This window comes from Tiliqua scincoides, chromosome 3 (genome assembly GCF_035046505.1).
Source record: "Tiliqua scincoides isolate rTilSci1 chromosome 3, rTilSci1.hap2, whole genome shotgun sequence".
Taxonomy (NCBI): domain Eukaryota; kingdom Metazoa; phylum Chordata; class Lepidosauria; order Squamata; family Scincidae; genus Tiliqua; species Tiliqua scincoides.
Window position 1 is genome coordinate 178,257,270 of NC_089823.1, and position 20,626 is coordinate 178,277,895.

Sequence of the window (20,626 nt, forward strand, 5' to 3'; positions counted from 1 at the left end):
AAATCCATGGAAAGTAGGTCTATCAATTACTATTAACTATGATAGCAAAACTGAACCTCCAAGTAGAGACCAGTTTGCCTCTGAATACCAGTTGCTGGAAGCAAACAAGAAAGAACCTTCATGTCCAGGTTATGAGTCGAAAAGGAGCCTTGGTTTGATCTGCAGGGCTTGTCTTGTCCTCAACTGCTTTTTGGCAAAGAGTTTGTCTTGTATTAATAAATGAGCAACAAGTACATTTCTGTAGCACAACTCTTGTCCATTTTGTAAAACATCGGAGAAAAGATTTTGGCATAACTTCTGCTACAGTCCCCTTGAAATCAGTGACTGACATCAAACAAAGATTTCAAGGAGAAGTCTGGATACTGGGTGATGTACAAAATTATTGCAAGTATTCTGACTGATTAATGTGTGACAGACAATATATGAAATAGGGCTATGGTTTCTGCTATTTATATGATTAATATTCTATGGTGTGCAGGGCACTTGGCAGACAATGGAAACAATGATGAAATCAGCAGGAACATGGAGATGAGTAAACAGCCCAATCCTAACAAGGGCATGTTCTCATGGAATGTGTGTTCCACTGGCATGCACTGTCACAAAAGGCACCTAAAGTGATTTTTGACAGTGCATGGCCCATGGCCGACGGAAAGGTTGGAGCAGCAGCACCAGCTTGAAGTATGCTGTATCCTGCGGGGGATTTTTGTCCTGAGGTAAGCTCTGATGCCTACAATGGGTCAACTTGGACCTGCACCAGCAATATTGCTGGCACAAGTCCACAATGATCTGTGCAGGTGGATAAGGCCTGGGAAAGAGTTTGGATACAGCACATGTGCTGCTGATCCTGCCCCCCTCTTGTGCTTGACTCACCCCCACCCCCACCCCATTCTGCCCTCCCAAGCCCTGTTCAACCCCCTCCCTGCCCTCCCTCTGCACTAGACTTACCTGCTACTGTGGGCCTCCTGATGACTACCACACAAGCAGGGGGGAGGATAAGCCCTGTCAAGTGGAGAGGGAGGAAAAGTGTGCTCCATTCTGGGTTGGGGGGGAAGCAATATCTGAGGTACTGCTATCTTCCTTTTCCTTGGATTGCTTTATACTCCTTATTAGAGAACAGTTCCTTGGCATCTATCTTTTCATCACTCTCTGAGTTGATACCAAGGCTTAGGAGAGGGGGGTAAAGGGGGTAGTTTGTACCCAGGCCCAGGGTCAGAAAGGGGGCCCAGGAGACAAAGAAGGAGGCCCAGAAATTTCCTGGGGTCTTACATTTTCCAATCTCACCTAGACTCACTGTCCACGTGGAATGCCGGGGGCATTACTATGGGCACATGGCAGTGACTACTGCCACAAGGCAAACACACCAGGCCCAGGAATGCATACATTCCTTAACAGTGTCACATCTGGGAGGAAACTAACCTGCCAGAGTAGCTCTTTGGCTTGTGGATCCACTTAAAGGAGTGTACAGGAGCTCAGCGACACAGCTGCAGGATTGCAGCTGCTGCAGAAATCAGTTTTGGTGTGCACAAGGACACTTTCCATTCTAGTGTGAACCTAAATAAAATTATACTAATCTCCTGCAATTGTTTTCTATATTTGAAAGATTTTAGAGAGACTTAGAAGTGTGTTTGGTTTTCTGTATTATTGTATCTAGCTGCCAATGCCAGGCAGGCAGGTAAACCTAAGCTCTGCATTGGGAAGAATGGTAGACCTGGGCTCCAAAGACTATTCCAACTGTTACTACTTTCCCCTTGCCTGTTCTGCCCACCCTCATTGCCACCCCCCCCCACTGTTTCACCCCCTTCCACTTTGGGAAGGGACCCAAAAGAAATTTTGTACCCCCTGATAAAATTCCTCTCAGAGGCCCTGGTTGATTCACTCAGGGTGCAATCCTAACCAACTTTCCAGCACTGACATAGCTGTGCCAATGTGGCATGCACTGCATCTTGCAGTGGGGAGGCAGTCAAGGGGGCCTCTTCAAGGTAAGGGCATGTCTGTTACCTTACCTTGGGACTGCATTGCGGCTAGGTCAGTGCTGCAAATTTGGTTAGGATTGCGCCCTCAGAGTGTGAAAAACCAGTTGCCTGTTGGAAAACAGCTAAATGGAACACTGGCTACTCCATTAACTCTTCAAAGAAATTGCACGTTTGTGTAAATAATTTGTCCTATACTTCTTGCTGAATCAGCTAGAATTCTTTCTGGGAGCTTTTTACGAGTTGCAGAGTTGTTACCAAAAAGGCTGTTTTGTTTAGGGGAATTATTTATATTAGCCTTCTGGAAACTTTTGGGACCATAGGCTGGATACAAGACAGCGTAGAGCAAAGAAATCCCTTGTTTAGCTTAATGAGGAGACTGGGAGGAAGGTAACTTTCAATCAAAGGATTATATTTTTATTGCAAAAACACACAAAGATAACATAATACACAAGGAGAATAGATAAGTATATACTTGTCTGGTGTACCTAACTCGTGGTGGATGCACGTGCTATGTATTTGAGTGCATCCGAAAAAAGAAACAGAAATGGTTAGGGTGTAGGAAGGTATTTTAGGGGTTCCTTAATCTGCTAAACCCAGTTGCTGACTAAAGATGGGGGGAAGAAGGGAGGAATAGGTAGGGAGGAAGGGGGGAAGTTTAGATGCACGATATATTTACCTGTGGGGGGGGGGAGCAGTTGGATGAAGAGAGTCCTGTGTATGGCCCCTCTAGCAGGTGGGCAGTCAGAGAGAGACAGAGACCTGAGCTCTGCGTTCTCTCTTATAAGAGTTGTCTGACCTGGAAGTCAATCTAAACTGACCGGAAGTATCCCAGAGCTGTGGGCATGCTCAGTAACACACAATGGTACACGTGGAGTATGTAAAGAAAAGGTGGAAGGGTCCAGAACTCAGTTATCAGCAAAGCTTGACTCTGGGGGAGGGGGAGTAGCTTACTTCCTGTTGCTACTGGTTTTGAGTCTGGAGGTGGCTTTAATGGTTGTGATTTAATTAACAATAGGTGGTAGACTTTGCTGCCAAAGTCCTCCTTCTTTAAGGTGTTTGCATATTCAGTGATTGACTTAAACAATAAGGACATTTCCAGTGTCTCTAGAGGAAATGAGTCTCCCCAGACTGACAAACAACATGAGAAATGAGTGAGTTTAAGATTTGACTCCTTTTGTGGCCTGAAAGAGAAGTTTTAGGCCTGCATGTTAGTAAAAATCACAACTTGGAAGGGAAAAAGGGGATTTTCACGTAACAGAGTAGCTCCTAAACATGTGTCCAGTGGAAATGAATTATATTATCATGCTTCATGCGTCAGAATTAAACAAATGTGTTTATCTTCAGTATGTTTCAGGACTGGGTTACTTATAAGGGAGAGTATACTCCAGAAGAGAGTACGTTATCAGATTTGATTCTATGCCACAGCATAGTTATGTGCATAAGCTGAAGCATTTACAAAACCTACATGGATTCTGCCTTGTATACATGAACGTTTATACTTTGGGCACATAAACATTCTCCTAGTTAAGTTTAGGAAAAGTCTTTTTGCAATTTACTTCTTTATTTAGGTCAGTTGTAAGCTTTATAGTGACTAATATCTAGCTAGTCATGTTAATACTGCATAACCATTTAAAACATTTCCCGTGTTCACTATTGATAATTAAATGCTTTGCAAAACAATCATCCCCTTCCAGCTTTTCAAATGTCACTGGACAATTATTCAGGTTAAGTGTTTGGTGAGCCCTGCATAAAAAAAGAATTATAGCCACAGGATGCTGTTGGGAGCAGTTGCCAAGAATGCCTATCAAGAGGAAGCTTCTCCAGCAACTTCATAGAGATTTCAGCAGCATATAGGAAGCTAGCAAGTCTCAAAAATTAACTGGAGCCAAACTGTTTAAACTTTAGAGTGATGTAGTACAATTCTAAGTCGGGCATCCTATTAGCGTTTGGGTAGCTGTGGGCAGCTCCTGATGCTTCCGACATTCGTACCCTTCCCCCGAATAAGGGAAGCAGCCCCGCAACGGGCAGTAGGCTATTTAGCCAGCACAATGTAAAACAGCCCCATTTTGGGCCAAGAGGACCAATGCAGGGCTTTGGATCTGGCACAGCTGAGCTAAATTCTGCCGGGCCTGCACCCTTTTGTCCCGCTCCCTCCCCCTCCCCCACCATGTCTTCTCTCTGCCCTCTCCCACCCCAGAACACCTCCCTCCATGCTACCCGGTGCTCGCCTGGAGAGATAGGTGGCACTCCACCAGCCATTGACAGGCACTGGCCCAGCGCAGCTTAGCCCGAACCTGCTCCAAGGCTGGGCCAGCAGTAACCCCTGAAAGTGTGCCTTACGGAATGTTTGCAACAGTGTGCGCCAGTGCTGAACCAGCGCACATTGTTCAGGATTGGGCCCTTACTGGGGTGCAAGCCCTATTGGACACAGTGGGACATACTTAAGTTAAAGTCACAAGTTAAAATCTCATATAAAATTGTGTGAAGAGGTTGAAGTATACCCTGAAACTGCAAGGAACTACGGCAATTGGTCACCAGAATGATGAAGGTGGGGTTTGAAAAACTGTTCTAGACAAAAGTGACAAGCAAGGTCTGAAGGGCTCAGCCCGTGGAATGACTCATTTTGTGAGGTGCCCCTTTTCAAGAACATCATGCTCTTGAGATCAATGACTTGTATGGAGGAAGATTCCTCCAAGGAGCTGGACTTAGAGGTTGACATTGTGCCTGACAAGGGACATGATCCACACCTGTTATGTGGTTAACCATGTTCCTTCAAACTGTCTTAAGAACATAAGAGCAGCCCCACTGGATCAGGCCATAGGCCCATCTAGTCCAGCTTCTTGTATCTCACAGCGGCCCACCAAACACCCCAGGGAGCACACCAGATAACAAGAGACCTCATCATGGTGCCCTCCCTTGCATCTGGCATTCTGACATAACCCATTTCTAAAATCAGGAGGTTGCGCATACACATCATGGCTTGTACCCCCTAATGGATTTTTCCTCCAGAAACTTGTCCAATCCCCTTTTAAAGGCATCTAGGCTAGATGCCAGCACCACATCCTGTGGCAAGGAGTTCCACAGACCAACCACACGCTGAGTAAAGAAATATTTTCTTTTGTCTGTCCTAACCCGCCCAACACTCAATTTTAGTGGATGTCCCCTTGTTCTGGTATTATGTGAGAGTGTAAAGAGCATCTCCCTATCCACTCTGTCCATACCCTGCATAATTTTGTATGTCTCAATCATGTCCCCCCTCAGGCGTCTCTTTTCTAGGCTGAAGAGGCCCAAACTCCGTAGCCTTTCCTCATAAGGAAAGTGCCCCAGCCCCGTAATCATCTTAGTCGCTCTCTTTTGCACCTTTTCCATTTCCACTATGTCTATGTCCACTATGTTTTTGAGATGTGGCGACCAGAACTGGACACAATACTCCAGGTGTGGCCTTACCATAGATTTGTACAACGGCATTATAATATTAGCCGTTTTGTTCTCAATACCCTTCCTAATGATCCCAAGCATAGAATTGGCCTTCTTCACTGCCACCGCACATTGGGTCGACACTTCCATCGACCTGTCCACCACCACCCCAAGATCTCTCTCCTGATCTGTCACAGACAGCTCAGAACCCATCAGCCTATATCTAAAGTTTTGATTTTTTGCCCCAATGTGCATGACTTTACACTTACTGACATTGAATCGCATCTGCCATTTTGCTGCCCATTCTCCCAGTTGTTGAGGTCCACTCCTAAGGCCTTCAGATCCCTCTTGCAGATGTCCTTGTTTCGCAGCTGTGGTCTACCTGTAGGGCGCTTTCCTTGCACGAGTTCTCCATAGAGGAGATGCTTTGGGATCCGGCCATCATCCATTCTCACAACATGACCGAGCCAACGCAGGCGTCTCTGTTTCAGCAGTGCATACATGCTAGGGATTCCAGCACGTTCCAGGACTGTGTTGTTTGGAACTTTGTCCTGCCAGGTGATGCCGAGAATGCGTCGGAGGCAACGCATGTAGAAAGCGTTCAGTTTCCTCTCCTGTTGTGAGCGAAGAGTCCATGACTCGCTGCAGTACAGAAGTGTACTCAGGACGCAAGCTCTGTAGACCTGGATCTTGGTATGTTCCGTCAGCTTCTTGTTGGACCAGACTCTCTTTGTGAGTCTGGAAAACGTGGTAGCTGCTTTACTGTTGTTTGTTTAGCTTGGCATCGAGAGAAAAAGTGTCAGAGATTGTTGAGCCAAGGTACACAAAGTCATGGACAACCTCCAGTTCACGCGCAGAGATTGTAATGCAGGGAGGTGAGTACACATCCTGAACCCCTATATAGGCATGTATAAACTGTGTCTCATAAGAAGAGCCCTGCCGGATCAGGCCAAAGGCCCATGTAATCCAGCTGTCTGTATCTCACAGTGGCTCACCAGATGCCTCAGGGAGCACACAAGACAACAAGAGACCTAAATCCTGGTGCTCTCCTTTGCATCTGGCATTCTGCAGTAGCTGACTTCTGAAATTAGGAGGTTGCACATACACATCATGGCTTGTAACCCGTAATGGTTTTTTCCTCCAGGAATTTGTCCAATTCCCTTATAAAGACTTCCAGGTCAAATGCCGTCACCACATCCTATGTCAAGGAGTTCCACAGACCAATTACACGCTGAGTAAAGAAATATTTACTTCTAACTCTCCCAACACTCAACTTCAGTGGATATCCCCTGGTTCTTGTGTTGTGTGAGAGGGAAAAGAGCATCCCTCTATCCGCTCTATCCTTCTCGTGCATAATTTTGCATGTCTCAAGCTGCACCTGCTGAAGCTACACCTGTAGAACCTCTGTCTTTGGGACACAAGCCTATGCATATCTACTCAAAGAAGCAAGTCCCACTGCATTCAATAGAAGCTACCCCCAGGAAAGTGTGCATAGGATTGCAGCCTTGAACCAGCAACAATGCAAAGTTGGCTCATTCATGCATGCACTCATAGATACACACATGCACACTTAGGTACATGCATGTATGCATAGTTACACACATGCACAGGTACATGCGTGTATGCATAGATACACGCATGCACACTTTGGTACATGCGTGTATATCTGCCTCCAGAAGCAAAAGCGCTACACTATACTATACAGAAGCACGCAGCCACAGATGCAACAGAAGGGAGGGCGGAGAGAGGGACCGAGGGAGGGAACAAGAAGCGCACGCGCAGGTGTGCTCGACTCCCCCTCCCTCGCAGTATTATGACGTCAGCGCGCGCGGGGCGGCGTGCCCTGTGACGCAACCCGCCGGACCTCCCCAGCTGCTCCAATCCTGGCTCTAGGAGGAAGAAGGGGATCGGGGGTCACAGTGGCCGCTAGCTTCGCCTCTCTTGGGGGGGGGGGCGGAGGAAGGGGGGGAGGAAGGAGCCGGATGCCGTCGCTGTCGCGTGAGGCGGGGCGGGCCCGAGAAGGGGGCTCGGCGGCGGGCGAGTGAGGGCAGCGCGGCACCGGCCTCACAGGTCGCTGCCCGGGAGATGGAAGCGGCGGCGGCGGCGCGGCGGTCGGGCGCGGCGTGAGGAGCGAGCGTGGTGGGTGCGCGCGGGGGCTGAGGCGCGGCGCGGCGATGCTGCCGGTGTACGCGATGCTGCTGTCGGCCGTGCTGGGCTCCTGCCTGACGCTCCTCGTGCAGGTGTTGCTGCTGTACCGGAGGAAGCCCGAGCCCGCCGCAGGGCCGACGCGGCCCGGCCCGCCCGGCCTCTTCTCCTCCCGGGTGTCGCCGGACTCCAGCCTCAAGGACTACTTCGTGGGCCACGTCGGCACCTCGCCGGACTCGGGTTCGGCCAACCCGACGCCCACCCAGTCCGCCTCCAAGCAGGCGCTGCCCGCGGCGCAAGAGGCGCCCCTGGTGGAGTCCACCGAGGAGACCCTGTACTGGCTCAACGCCATCTGCTTCTTCCTCTTCAGGGAGCTGCGCGACACGGCGCTGGTGCGGCACTGGGTCACCAGGAAGATCAAGGTGGAGTTCGAGGAGCTGCTGCAGACCAAGGTGACCGGCAAGGTGCTGGAGGGGCTCAGCCTGCGCGACGTCTGCCTGGGGGACGTGGTGCCTGTCTTCAGGAACGTCAAGCTCCTGCGGCCCGTCACCTGCACTGAGGACAGCTGCCCCGAAGAGCTGGACTTCGAGGTCGACATGGAGTACAGCGGCGGTTTCCACCTGGCCATCGACGCCGACCTCGTCTTTGGCAAGTCCGCCTACCTTTTCGTCAGGATCACCAAGATGGAGGGCCGGGTGAGGCTGGTCTTCACCCGCCTGCCCTTCACCCACTGGTCCTTCACCTTCGTGGATGAGCCTTTGATGGACTTTGAGGTCAAGTCCCAGTTTGAAGGAAGGCCCTTGCCACAGCTGGCCTCCATCATTGTCAATCAGTTCAAGAAAGTCATTAGGCGCAAACACACCTTACCTCACTATAAAATCAGGTAAGGTGCTCCTGGTTGACCTGGAAAGAAGCCACACTTAAACCATGTGCCTAGACCAGCCATTTTCAACCACTGTGCCGTGGCACACTGGTGTGCCACGATTGATCCCCAGGTGTGCCGCAGGAATTTAAGGGAGGGTCATTTATCTATAGGACCATTGGGGGATGTGAGCCCCACTGACAGCACAGTGTACCTTGTCAGTTGTCAAAAAGCTGATGGTGTGCCTTGACCATTTTAGCACCTTGCCAATGTGCCGCAAGATGAAAAAGGTTGAAAATGGCTGGCCTAGAGGGTTGGGGGACATAAAGGACAACATGTCATTGGAGTGTTTCAAACATGCACAAAAATGTTCTCTGAAAGTGCAGGTTAAAAGAGGAAAGTGGGTGTGAAAAGGACCTGCAAATCTGGCTGGGTTTACTTATCAGCACTCATTTGTCAGTGTTGAAATCTTCATCCCCAACCTCCTGTCCTTTAGGTAGGTGCAGAGAAATGCACAAGGTGTGTGTATTCCCTTTCTTCATGCTGGGCTTTTGCAAGAAGTGCCAGCGCACCTTATGGTTGCTGCTACTGCTGCTCCTTGCAGGAACCCGGCATGAAGTGGGTGAAATCAGTCCTTGAGTGTTCTGTGGGAAAGGAAGGATTTGTCTGTTTTGCCTGGCCTGAATTTAGTTTATGGCTAACCCAAGAGGAAGTGTGTTTTTGTGCTGGTGGTGTGGGGAGGGGCATTTGCTGCTGGAAGCAGGTAAGTTTCTCTTATCAGACCCTACTTACAAATTGCAAGGGTGCAACATCTGATTTTGCTTCTGTGAACAAATAAAGTGTTCAGGATTTGTAGGACACAGAGTTGTAATGCTAGAAGAGACTTTTAGTCTGAGTTGGGTGCTCCTTGCTCCTGGTTTTCTACTGAAAATCACTAACGCAGTCTGAAATGCATTGTTCTCCATAAGTATTGTGGAAGGTTTTTACCATTGTGGTAACTTCTCTGAATTAGATGTGTAATCTTTGATCTTTAAAATAATTTGGTATTTTACATACATGAATCCCAAATATTGCTTTCAGAATTCTAAACCTTATGCTTCATAAAGTAGTGTTTAATACTATAATGCCATGGTTCTTAAATTGTGCATCGTAGCACCCCAGGGCACAGCAGCAAACTCACATTTCTAAGGGAGACTTAGTAATGGACTGTAGGTATGCTGAAATTAAAAAATTGCTTAGATCTGTTAGGGTGTCATGAACACATAAAGTTTGGGAACCTCTGCTGTAAGGCTCTAATGAGGGAATTTGGAGGCAATCCTTATTACTGGATAAAAATTCTGTATGCCACCGTGGCTGTGCTGCAGGGTATTGTGAAGAACATCTCTTCCCCCCCCCCCCCGTCTCAGCGTTCTCTGGCTAATCAGTACTGGCTCAGAGTGCAGGGTAAGGTGGATGATTTTATTTGTAGAACTATCTGTAATCCTCAGGACTGGAAATCTGTTTCCAGTAGCCTGGTTCTCTTGAAGAAGAGATTCTTTGGGCACACCAATGTTGATGTACTGTTGGTTAAAGTGAAACTTGTACCTCTTGTGGGAAAGCTGCAGCATGTAACTGCATGAATGATTGTTGTGTCCCAGGTGTATTTGCCTCCTACACTTCTACTTTTCCATTTTGCCTAGTGTGTTCTTCATTGAGCCTGTGCCTCTTTAGCAAGGGTCATGGCACTTTACGAGAACCCTAAAATGTGTAAGGATTCTTGGGATGGTGATAATGGGAGTTGACACACTCATGCTTAGCTATTCTAGGCTGCTTTCCTCCCAGGCAAGGGTGGTTGGGAAAGGCTGTGGTTTAGTCAGCTCTGGCCAATTTCTGGTGCTCACCTAGTTTTGGCTGTTGTTGAGATTGTTTCACAGAGAGGAGGGTACCGCCCCTTGCCAGCTATCCTGCATTCAGCTTGCCCTCTTCCTGTGCTAGTTAGGATGGAAAGCGAAGCATGAGTGAGAACATTATTTCTCCTCTTTGTTGTTGCAGTGGTGTTGGTTACCGCCTTGTCCAGCTGGGAACCTGAGGAGAGATTGCAATGACCAGAGTGAACAGACATTTTCTCTACTTCATTGGCTGCTCAGGTCTCTGTTTCCTCCTCCTGGTGTGCATGTGGCACAGCTGTGGTGTTGCAAGGGGGAGAGAACAGTCTGATTGTTAGATCCACTGTTAAATGTATTATTGGTGAGCAAGCTATGAGGCTTGCTTTTGGGGGGGGGGATGGTAGCATTGTTCTTTATCAAGCAAGTGACTTGAGATGCCCTGGAAATGAGCAAGTAAATCTCTTGAATTTAAGACTATTTTACTACTGCTTTTCTTTTGTTATGGTATGCAATTCAAAAATGGGGTTCATATTACAATGCGGTGGAACTTCACTTTACAGTGGGTTCACTTTACAATAAAATCGCTTTATAATGAACTCTCAGTAGTAAAAATGAGGTTCATTGTACGGTAAGCTATACACTTTACGATGGGCTCGCTGCCCATCTTGTGGGTGATAGACCCACCCTCCTTGTGGGTGATAGATAAGCCAACCAGTGATGTGACAACTTCTGAGATGTTGGAACAAATTAACAAATGTGTTTTTGGGTTCACATTTCAATATTTTCACAATATAGTGGTATCTCCAGAATGGGTTACCATCATAAGGCAGGGGTCCACTGTATTTTATTTCGCTATAAATTTAATGGAACTTCAGTGTCTTGCTTCCTAGACAACTGTAGTTGTCAGTAAACTGTTTTGAACTGCATCTTTAAGCTTTGCCTGGTGTGAAGCTTGGCTTTGTTTTTGCAGTTTGCTTTCCCATTTTTCAAAAGGCGGGGGAGGTACCATGTGGGGATTATTTCTTTTTCTGAACAACTGTTGATATTGTTTGGGATTCAAGTGCTACAGGCAGTGTTTAATATGCAGACTTTTCTGCTTTTCTGTCTCTTCTGGCAGGAATTTTCTCAATCCCTTGAAAAGTATGCTCAGGCACATGCTGTCTGAAGTAAAAATCTGCAATTTTTGTGCGCATAGGTCTCTGGATCCTGGTCATTGTTAATAGGTATGAAAAGAATGTTTAAATTCTGAGCATAGTCTTTAAGCTTCTCTGCTCTCTTGAGCAAAATATATCTGCTGGGCCTATGTTGGCACTATGATTGGTGATTCATACCTACTTTTCTTCATTCTAGCTCAGAGTTGGTTGGTTTATGTACAAAACATTTTTAATGGAATTCAGTCTCAGTGCATTGACTCATAGCCTGCTAGGCTGCCTGCCTGTTTCATTGAGTAGTGATAGGATGAAAGGGACTGTAACCAGCAACTTCTGGGAGATGAGTCAATGCCTGATGTTTCTGAGATTATTGGAGAGAATGCTGGACTACGTAAATCTTTACCTGAAAGAAGAAAGTCAGTAAAACTTTTTCCCTTTTTTTAAATTGTCAAATGGGAGTCCATGCTCAAGATCTCTTAACATAGTTTTACTATGTCTAGCCTGTAGTGTTTCTTAATATGGAGTCTTGCTTTGCAAGCTTGAGACATGCTGGTAGAACATGCATCTAGTAAAAACCGAAATAAAACGGTAACCATCAACTACTGAACAGTTGACCCATCAATGTCCTGAAACTTCCAGCATATACTGTCAGAGCTACCTGCCTTCAACTGCATTTTTCATAGGTTACATCTTACTTACTGTATGTACTTGTGTATAAGTAAAAAAAATTATGTCTTAAAATTGACCCTGTAAACATGGGTCTACTTATATCTGGGACAATGCGAACAATAAATCTAAGAGCAGCTGCTTAGTGAGATGAGGGGCAGAGTGGACTGAGAAGTAGGACATGGGGTGGGTTAAAAAAAGAGTCATTTTACTTACCAGTGGTGGTTCTGAGACAGCAGCAGCATATTTACTTTCTTCGAACAAGAAGAGAGGGTGAAGAAGGTTATGGGAATTGTAGTCTTTGAGAGCTGCTGCTATGGAAGTACTGTACTGTATTCCTCACAAAGGCTTCAGTTCCTATAAGTACCTTAAATCTCCCTTCCTGTTTAGAGAAGAAGGTAAATTGGCTCCTTTTTTGTTTTTGGCTTTCTGTTCTGCCTCAGAACAATTGCTGGTAAGTCATTTTCAAAGAATTTCTTGCACCCCAAAGTTTTACCCTTGAATTGTTCATGGATCATAGCAAATTCTGTGATTTTTGGCTTAAAACCCATCTTTGACTTATCTGTGAGATAGACTTATATACTTGTGTATAAGTCTATGTGATATTTACAGAGAAAAAGCTGCCCCAATTCTTGGAAAGTTCAGTTCAAAGAGCATCTTCAAGATTATGAAGAAAACTTACTTTATTGTTAGTTCTTTCGCTGACAAAACAAAACATGATACGTTTCTGTAGGAGACAGAGTTGTAGAAATGTATTTGCGCAGTGAACCCCCAGTTTAAGAGACAAATGAGAGAAAGGGGTGTCTGTCTAATGCTGAAAGTTCATTAACTCATTTTTGCCTGGCACACAGGTGTACACATTTGGTCCGTGTTGCGTATATGCAATGTTGGGCAGAAGTGGCTTAAATCCAGACATCCTTCCCCCCCATTAGCCCTCTGAGGACCTCTCCATAGCTACAGCAGCCCCAGCAATGGAGAAATGTTTCCATTCCTAGAGCATCCTGCTCAAGGACAAAATATAGCTCTATAGTGCTGCATTCTGGGATGACTTTGGGAGACCCAGAAGAAGTCTTTAGAGCTGTTTTTAGCCCGAGGCTGAAGTGGCATGGTTTTGCCACACGAAGACAGGAAACTTGATTTTCGCATGCTTTTTTGTATTTAAAAGAACATTTAAACTGGGACCCTGCTATCCACAGATTTTGGTATCCGCAGGGGGTTCCAAAATGGAACCCCTGTAGATACCTGTGTCCCAACTGTACTCTATTTTTAAAGAGGTACTTAAATGAACGTAAACTGAGCAGCTCAAGAAAGTGAATGACTTATAAACAGTATATGAAATATGGGCATGCCTCCATATCTGGAAGTTCTGTTCTGGAACCCCCCCCCCCCCCCGGGTAAAGTGAAACCACAGATATGAGGAAACATCCCTCTGACCCTCTAGAGGTGGTGGGAACTCTGCTATCCTCACCTCTGGAAGGTCTTCTGAGTCTGGCAGAGACCACGCCTACCCATGACCTCTGCCAGGCTGAGACTGACACTTAGAGTAAAAAGAAAGAAAGCAACTTCCAGTTTTTAAAAAAACTGGAAGAGACGTTTTTAAGCATTAAAAAAACACATCACCTGCACACATCGGATACTTTCTTCCAGTTCAGAGCTGTGCTTGTTTCACAAGGGCAAGGTGGTTCTGAGACCTGACCTGGCATTTATGCTGAAAGCCAATACTTTGTTTCACCCATTCTAGGGGTTAGTATTTCCATCCTTCTCCCCGAATGTGTTTAAGCTAGTGGTTCCCCAAGTCATGGGTTGCGACCTACTATTGGGAACCAAACCTGGGCCATTGCCCTTTAAGGGGAGTGGATCTAGGAATGGGTTTCTTCTGCTCATATGTATATTTTTACAAGAGTAGCTCACTCTGCAGTGGGGAGTTGCATTGAAGAGATGTGAAAGATGTTTTCTATCTTGTCCAGTCTAGTCTGGGGGTTGGGTGCTCCTCCAAAGAGGAGGTGATGATTTATCTAGCTGGCGCTGCTTCTAGCAGTGTGTGTGTGTGGGGGGGGATTCCAAAGAATCAAGAATGCTCTTTTCCTCTTCTCGGAATAGGAATTTATGGTAAGCAACACTTTATCCAACACAGATCATAAAAGATGTGGAAGTCCTCTTAAAATGAATGGAACTTTTTTCCAAACTGCATCTCATTTTAAATACAATACTTTGCATGATTGAATGTTGTGTTGCAAATATGCATGTATAAAAGACTTGCAGCTGAAGATTTTGCTTTGTATTTCTCAACAGTATGGGAAATGTTGCATCCTTTATGTCTTTGGCTGTCTGGTGCAGATAGTCTTGTCCTGGTTTTTGTCTCCTCCTACCCCCTTCTCTGTGCATGCCTCCAGTTTGCCACAGACAGTTTCACACAAACTCTTTGCATTTTAGACACAGATCTAATTTTAGCTCATCTTCTACACCTGATTTGTTAAACATCTATGTACATCACTAATATGAAAAATCTGACAGCTGCTGCACTAGTTCAGGGTCTTGCGAGTTCATCCATTAGATATCTAATCTGCTTAGCATAGCTAAATCAGTGAGGGAGTTCTGTATATAAGGACATTAGTCTGTTACATAAAATGGGAGGAAAGTCTTTTTACTTCTGTTGTGCTTGAGAAATATGATTTTTAACATCTATGCAACAAAGTCAAAGGGCCCAGAGGCAAAGCAACTGAAGGAAAAAGGAGTGATATTCATGAACCTGAGGGAAGAATAGGTGGGAATAGGATATTGCTGAAATTATTTGGGACTGTGAGTTTGGGAGTTAACCCATTTCTGCTCAGTCCACAGGTATACTCATTTGATCCCTGTTGCGTATATGCAACGTTGAGCAGAAATGCCTTAAGGAGACAAGGGGTTATGAGGTCTAGAGCTGAGAGGACACCTATGCCTTTAAGAATTGCACAGAAGGTAGAATTTTGTCAGTTGTTGCTTTTGACATCACTGCAGCATCCAACTTGGAATTGTATGGGGCAATGAGGTTAAAAGAAACCATGGAATAGTATTCGTATTTCATGTTCATTAGAAGAAACTAGTTTAAGTATTTGGCTGAAGGCATATATGCCTGTTTGTAATATAGATGGTAGATTCTGAAATACTTCAGTTAGACTTAAAATTTATGTTCTGAGTGAATCGGTTGTTTATGCTGCTGGAACAAGTGTTTGGCAGTGTAAACAGTTTTATGGCTGTTGCAAACACAGCAGTTGCTGGCGAGCTTAGATGTGGCCATTGCTGCAAGCAGCAAGTGGCCAAGTCTGCATAACTGGATGCCTGTCAGTGATGGTAAGACTACAAAAGGGTTAGGAGGGAGGCAGGATGGGGGTGGAATGGGGCAAAAGTGGGGGGAAGTGACAAGGCAATGGTGGGGGGAAGTGACAAGGCAATGATGGTGAATTCAGCCTGGGAAGAGGGTGGTTTTGGTTGCAATTGCACCCGCCAACTCCTAACCTTCTTCCTTGGTCCAATCCACCTTCAACAGGCAAAGTGGAATTGTACCAGTGATATTGCTGGCAAAGATCTGTGTTGACCTATTGTGGTAGCAGGGGTTTACCCCAGGGGGAAGAGAACAAACAGGATACAGCAGATGCCATGTTAGCACTGCCATGCAGGGAGTTGGTTAGGATTGGGCTGTTAGTCATTTTTGTCTTGAAGAGATAAGATTGAACAAACATTGCTCATATAGAATACAATAGATACACATCTTGGAAAGGAGCTAACGTTCTGTTACAATACTTAATATATTGTTTATCTGCTCTGATGATTATGCTATCTTTCTCTTCCATCAGGAAGAATTTGTGGCAGCTAACAGTTTGAAATAAAAACACAATTAAAAAACAATATAAAAATACCCACAAACAGTAAGATTGGCTGTAAAAAATAACAAGCGAGCAGACATCAGCAGACACAGCTCTTAAGATGCAAACTGCATGCTGCATATTAATTTATTCAATTCATAAAACATAATTTTAAAAAAACTTAGATAAATAAAGCCACCTGTACAGGTTACAGTTCAGTGCAGAATTGGGGAGGATCCTTAACATGTTCCTCACCTCTTTTTCTTTTAAAACTGTTCATCCCCTGAACTACTTCTTTGAGGTTTCAGATTCATATGTGCCATTATAAATGTACTTACGTGAGAAAACTGGCGAGGGAGTGATTAAAACAAGAAAAAAGGTCAAGCACCTTCTTTTTTCTTGGCTCAAAATTGCAGATATTCTCTGCTTTCATGTTTTAACGAGATTGTTTGCGTTTGCATACAAATATAATTTAAGTGTAGTTAGACCTTTATATATGTTCTTAAATTGCTTGCAGAAATGTATGACAAGATACTTAGAAGTAGTCAGAAGCATTTTTTAATGTACATTCAGCGAACTTCTAAATTCCTGTTCAGCAGAAGCATGTTTGTAACTTGATACGGCATGTCTGTCAGTGACAATGGGCAGCTGATTGCTTACTATACTATATCTACCTTTAGAATGTTTGAAGGAGGAAGTAATGAAACTCTCTCCTAGGATTATTTAATTATTGCTATTTTCTCTGTGGTGAGATCTGTCAACAGCATGAAAGTGTTCTTACTGTTAATTTTATTTAAACTATGCACACACACGTAACTAAAGGCAGCTTGTATCATGATCTTACATCTGTTTTTCTTGGAGGTACTGTACCTAAGATATACTTAACAGGCAAGTGTACATAGGATTGTGGCTTTAGTTTGAGTTGTCACTACGTAATATTTGTTTTCTGTGGAATCTTTCTTTTTAAATTATCCAACTACCTGAGCGGTTTTCAGAGTTCCGTGTTGAGAAGCTGTGCTTAAAAAGCTGTTGAGTTTGTCTTAATAATGGTGGATGCTGACAATAGGAACTGGCAGGGATATTAGAATTCATTTAATTTTAGTAGTTTAATGGCAAATGCTTTAAATCTTTCTAAGCTAAAAATAGCAGATATATAAACTAACTGAACTTCTAGGCTATGATGATTATATTGGCCCAGATAACTGGCAAATGTAATTGGCCACAACTTTACAAATAAAACTCTGGCTACAATCCTAAGTACAGTTGAAGAAGCAAGTGCACTTGAAATTGGTGAAATTTATCTCTGAACTTGCATAAGTTTTGGCCTCATCTGTCTAATTTCTATATAGCCTACAGCAGTGGTTCTCACACATTTAGCACTGGGACCCACTTTTTAGAATGAGAATCTGTCAGGCCCCACTGGAAGTGATGTCATGAGAGGAAGTGACATCATCAAGCAGGAATATTTTTAACAATCCTAGGCTGCAATCCTACCCACACTTACCCAGGTGTAAGTACCATTGACTATCATTGTTAAAGGAATATACATAGTAGCTTGTTAAAAGTACAAGTCTGTAATATTTCCCCAAATGTACCATGGTCATCAAGTCTAATATATTAAAAATAAAATATTGAAATGAATGGGGACTCAGCTGAAATTGGCTCGCAACCCACCTACTGACCCACAGTTTGAGAAACACTGGCCTAAAGTGAATAGCAGTTGTGAATTGAGGCCTAAATCCTAACCAGCTTTCCAGCTCTGGCATAGCTGTGTCAATGGAACATGTGCTGCATCCTGCAGTTGTGTGACACTCATGGAGGCCTCTTCAAAGTGAGGGAATATTTGTTCCCTTACCTCGGAGCTGCATTACCCTTATGTCGGTGATGGAAAGTGGGTTAGGATTGCGCCCTAAGTTCATTATACTGTTTAAAATGCAGAATAAAATACTGTAAACATTTGATCAAGGTAATGAGATATTTCAGATGTTTTGTACTTGTGGATAATTTTAAAAGTAAATTAGCAAACACTAGCGTTGCCCTTGAACCCACAAAGGCAGCGTGAAGTTTGTTAGAGTATTACATCCCAATTTAACACTCTGATAGAAGGTATAGCATAAGAACATAAGAACAGCCCCACTGGATCAGGCCATAGGCCCATCTAGTCCAGCTTCCTGTATCTCACAGCGGCCCACCAAATGCCCCAGGGAGCACACCAGATCACAAGAGACCTCATCCTGGTGCCCTCCCCTACATCTGGCATTCTGACATAACCCATTTCTAAAATCAGGAGGTTGCGCATACACATCATGGCTTGTACCCCCTAATGGATTTTTCCTCCAGAAACTTGTCCAATCCCCTTTTAAAGGCTTCTAGGCTAGACGCCAGCACCACGTCCTGTGGCAAGGAGTTCCACAGAACGACCACACGCTGAGTAAAGAAATATTTTCTTTTGTCTGTCCTAACCCGCCCAACACTCAACTTTAGTGGATGTCCCCTTGTTCTGGTATTATGTGAGAGTGTAAAGAGCATCTCCCTATCCACTCTGTCCATCCCCTGCATAATTTTGTATGTCTCAATCATGTCCCCCCTCAGGCGTCTCTTTTCTAGGCTGAAGAGGCCCAAATGCCGTAGCCTTTCCTCATAAGGAAGGTGCCCCAGCCCCGTAATCATCTTAGTCGCTCTCTTTTGCACCTTTTCCATTTCCACTATGTCTTTTTTGAGATGTGGCGACCAGAACTGGACACAATACTCCAGGTGTGGCCTTACCATAGATTTGTACAACGGCATTATAATATTAGCCGTTTTGTTCTCAATACCCTTCTTAATGATCCCAAGCATAGAATTGGCCTTCTTCAGTGCCGCCGCACATTGGGTCGATACTTTCATCGATCTGTCCACCACCACCCCAAGATCTCTCTCCTGATCTGTCACAGACAGCTCAGAATCCATCAGCCTATATCTAAAGTTTTGATTTTTTTGCCCCAATGTGCATGACTTTACACTTACTGACATTGAAGTGCATCTGCCATTTTGCTGCCCATTCTGCCAGTCTGGAGAGATCCTTCTGGAGCTCCTCACAATCACTTCTGGTCTTCACCACTCGGAAAAGTTTGGTGTTGTCTGCAAATTAGCCACTTCACTGCTCAACCCTGTCTCCAGGTCATTTATGAAGAGGTTGAAAAGCACCGGTCCCAGGACAGATCCTTGGGGCACTCTGCTTTTCACCTCTCTCCATTGTGAAAATTGCCCATTGACACCCACTCTCTGCTTCCTGGCCTCCAACCAGTTCTCAATCCAGGAGAGGACCTGTCCTCTAATTCCCTGACTGTGGAGTTTTTTCAGTAGCCTTTGGTGAGGGACCGTGTCAAACGCCTTCTGAAAGTCCAGATATATAATGTCCACGGGTTCTCCCATATCCACATGCCTGTTGACCTTTTCAAAGAATTCTATAAGGTTCGTGAGGCAAGACTTACCCTTACAGAAGCCATGCTGACTCTCCCTCAGCAAGGCCTGTTCGTCTATGTGTTTTGAGATCCTATCTTTGATGAGGCATTCCACCATCTTACCCGGTATGGATGTTAGGCTGACCGGTCTATAGTTTCCCGGGTCCCCCCCTTTCCCTTTTTAAAAATAGGCGTGGCATTTGCTATCCTCCAATCTTCTGGCACCGTGGCCGTTTTGAGGGACAAGTTGCATACCTTAGTCAAGAGATCTGCAACTTCATTCTTCAATTCCTTAATAACTCTTGGGTGGATGCCATCAGGGCCCGGTGACTTATTGATCTTTAATTTATCAATGAGGTCTGAAACATCTTCTCTTTTAACTTCTATCTAACTTCTCGGTCAGGAGGGGCCGTTTGGGCAGCGGTATCTGCCCGAGGTCTTCTGCCGTGAAGACAGATGCAAAGAACTCATTTAATTTCTCTGCCATCTCTAATTCTCCTTTTATCTCCCCTTTCCCTCCCTCACCATCCAGAGGGCCAACCGCTTCTCTGGCGGGTTTCCTGCTTCTAACATATTTGAAGAAGCTTTTATTATTCCCCTTAATGTTGCTGGCCATGCGTTCCTCATAGTCTCGCTTGGCCTCCCGTATCACCTTCTTATATTTCTTTTGCCACAGTTTATGTTCCTTTTTATTCTCCTCATTAGGGCAAGACTTCCATTTACGGAAGGAAGCTTCCTTGCCCTTCACAGCCTCTCTAACTTGGCTGGTTAGCCATGCAGGCACCCTCCTGGATTTAGTGGAACCCTTCTTTCTTTGCGGTATACACCTCTGCTGGGCCTCTATTACTGTTGTTTTAAGCAGCCTCCATGCACTCTGGAGAGATTGGACTCTTTTTACCCTCCCTTTCAACCTCCTTCTAACCAGCCTCCTCATTTGGGGGAAGTCCGCCCGTTGGAAGTCAAGGGTTTTTGTTAGAGATTTGCCCAGTATTCTTCCCCCAACGTGCATGTCAATACGGATGGCAGCATGATCACTGTTCCCCAATGGCTCAGTAACGTTTACATCTCTAACCAGGTCCTGCATACCGCACAATATTAAATCCAGAGTCACCTGTCCTCTGGTGGGCTCCGTGACTAGCTGCTCTAAGCCACAGTCATTTAGCACGTCAAGAAATCCGGTTTCCTTATCGTGACCAGAACACAAATTGACCCAGTCAATATGAGGATAATTGAAGTCCCCCATGATTACAACCCTGTCCCTC

The 20,626-nt window shown here is 45.1% G+C and overlaps 1 protein-coding gene across 1 annotated transcript in view; it reads left to right on the forward strand.

Annotated features, from left to right (window-relative positions):
• Positions 1-7,421: 7,421 nt before the first annotated feature.
• The window catches only part of PDZD8 (PDZ domain containing 8), a 53,238-nt gene continuing 40,033 nt past the window's right edge, over positions 7,422-20,626 (forward strand). Inside the window, exon 1 of the mRNA XM_066622212.1 lies at positions 7,422-8,418. Coding sequence (XP_066478309.1) covers positions 7,565-8,418 — 854 coding nt within the window. The 5' untranslated portion in view covers positions 7,422-7,564. The remainder of the gene's footprint in view (positions 8,419-20,626) is intronic.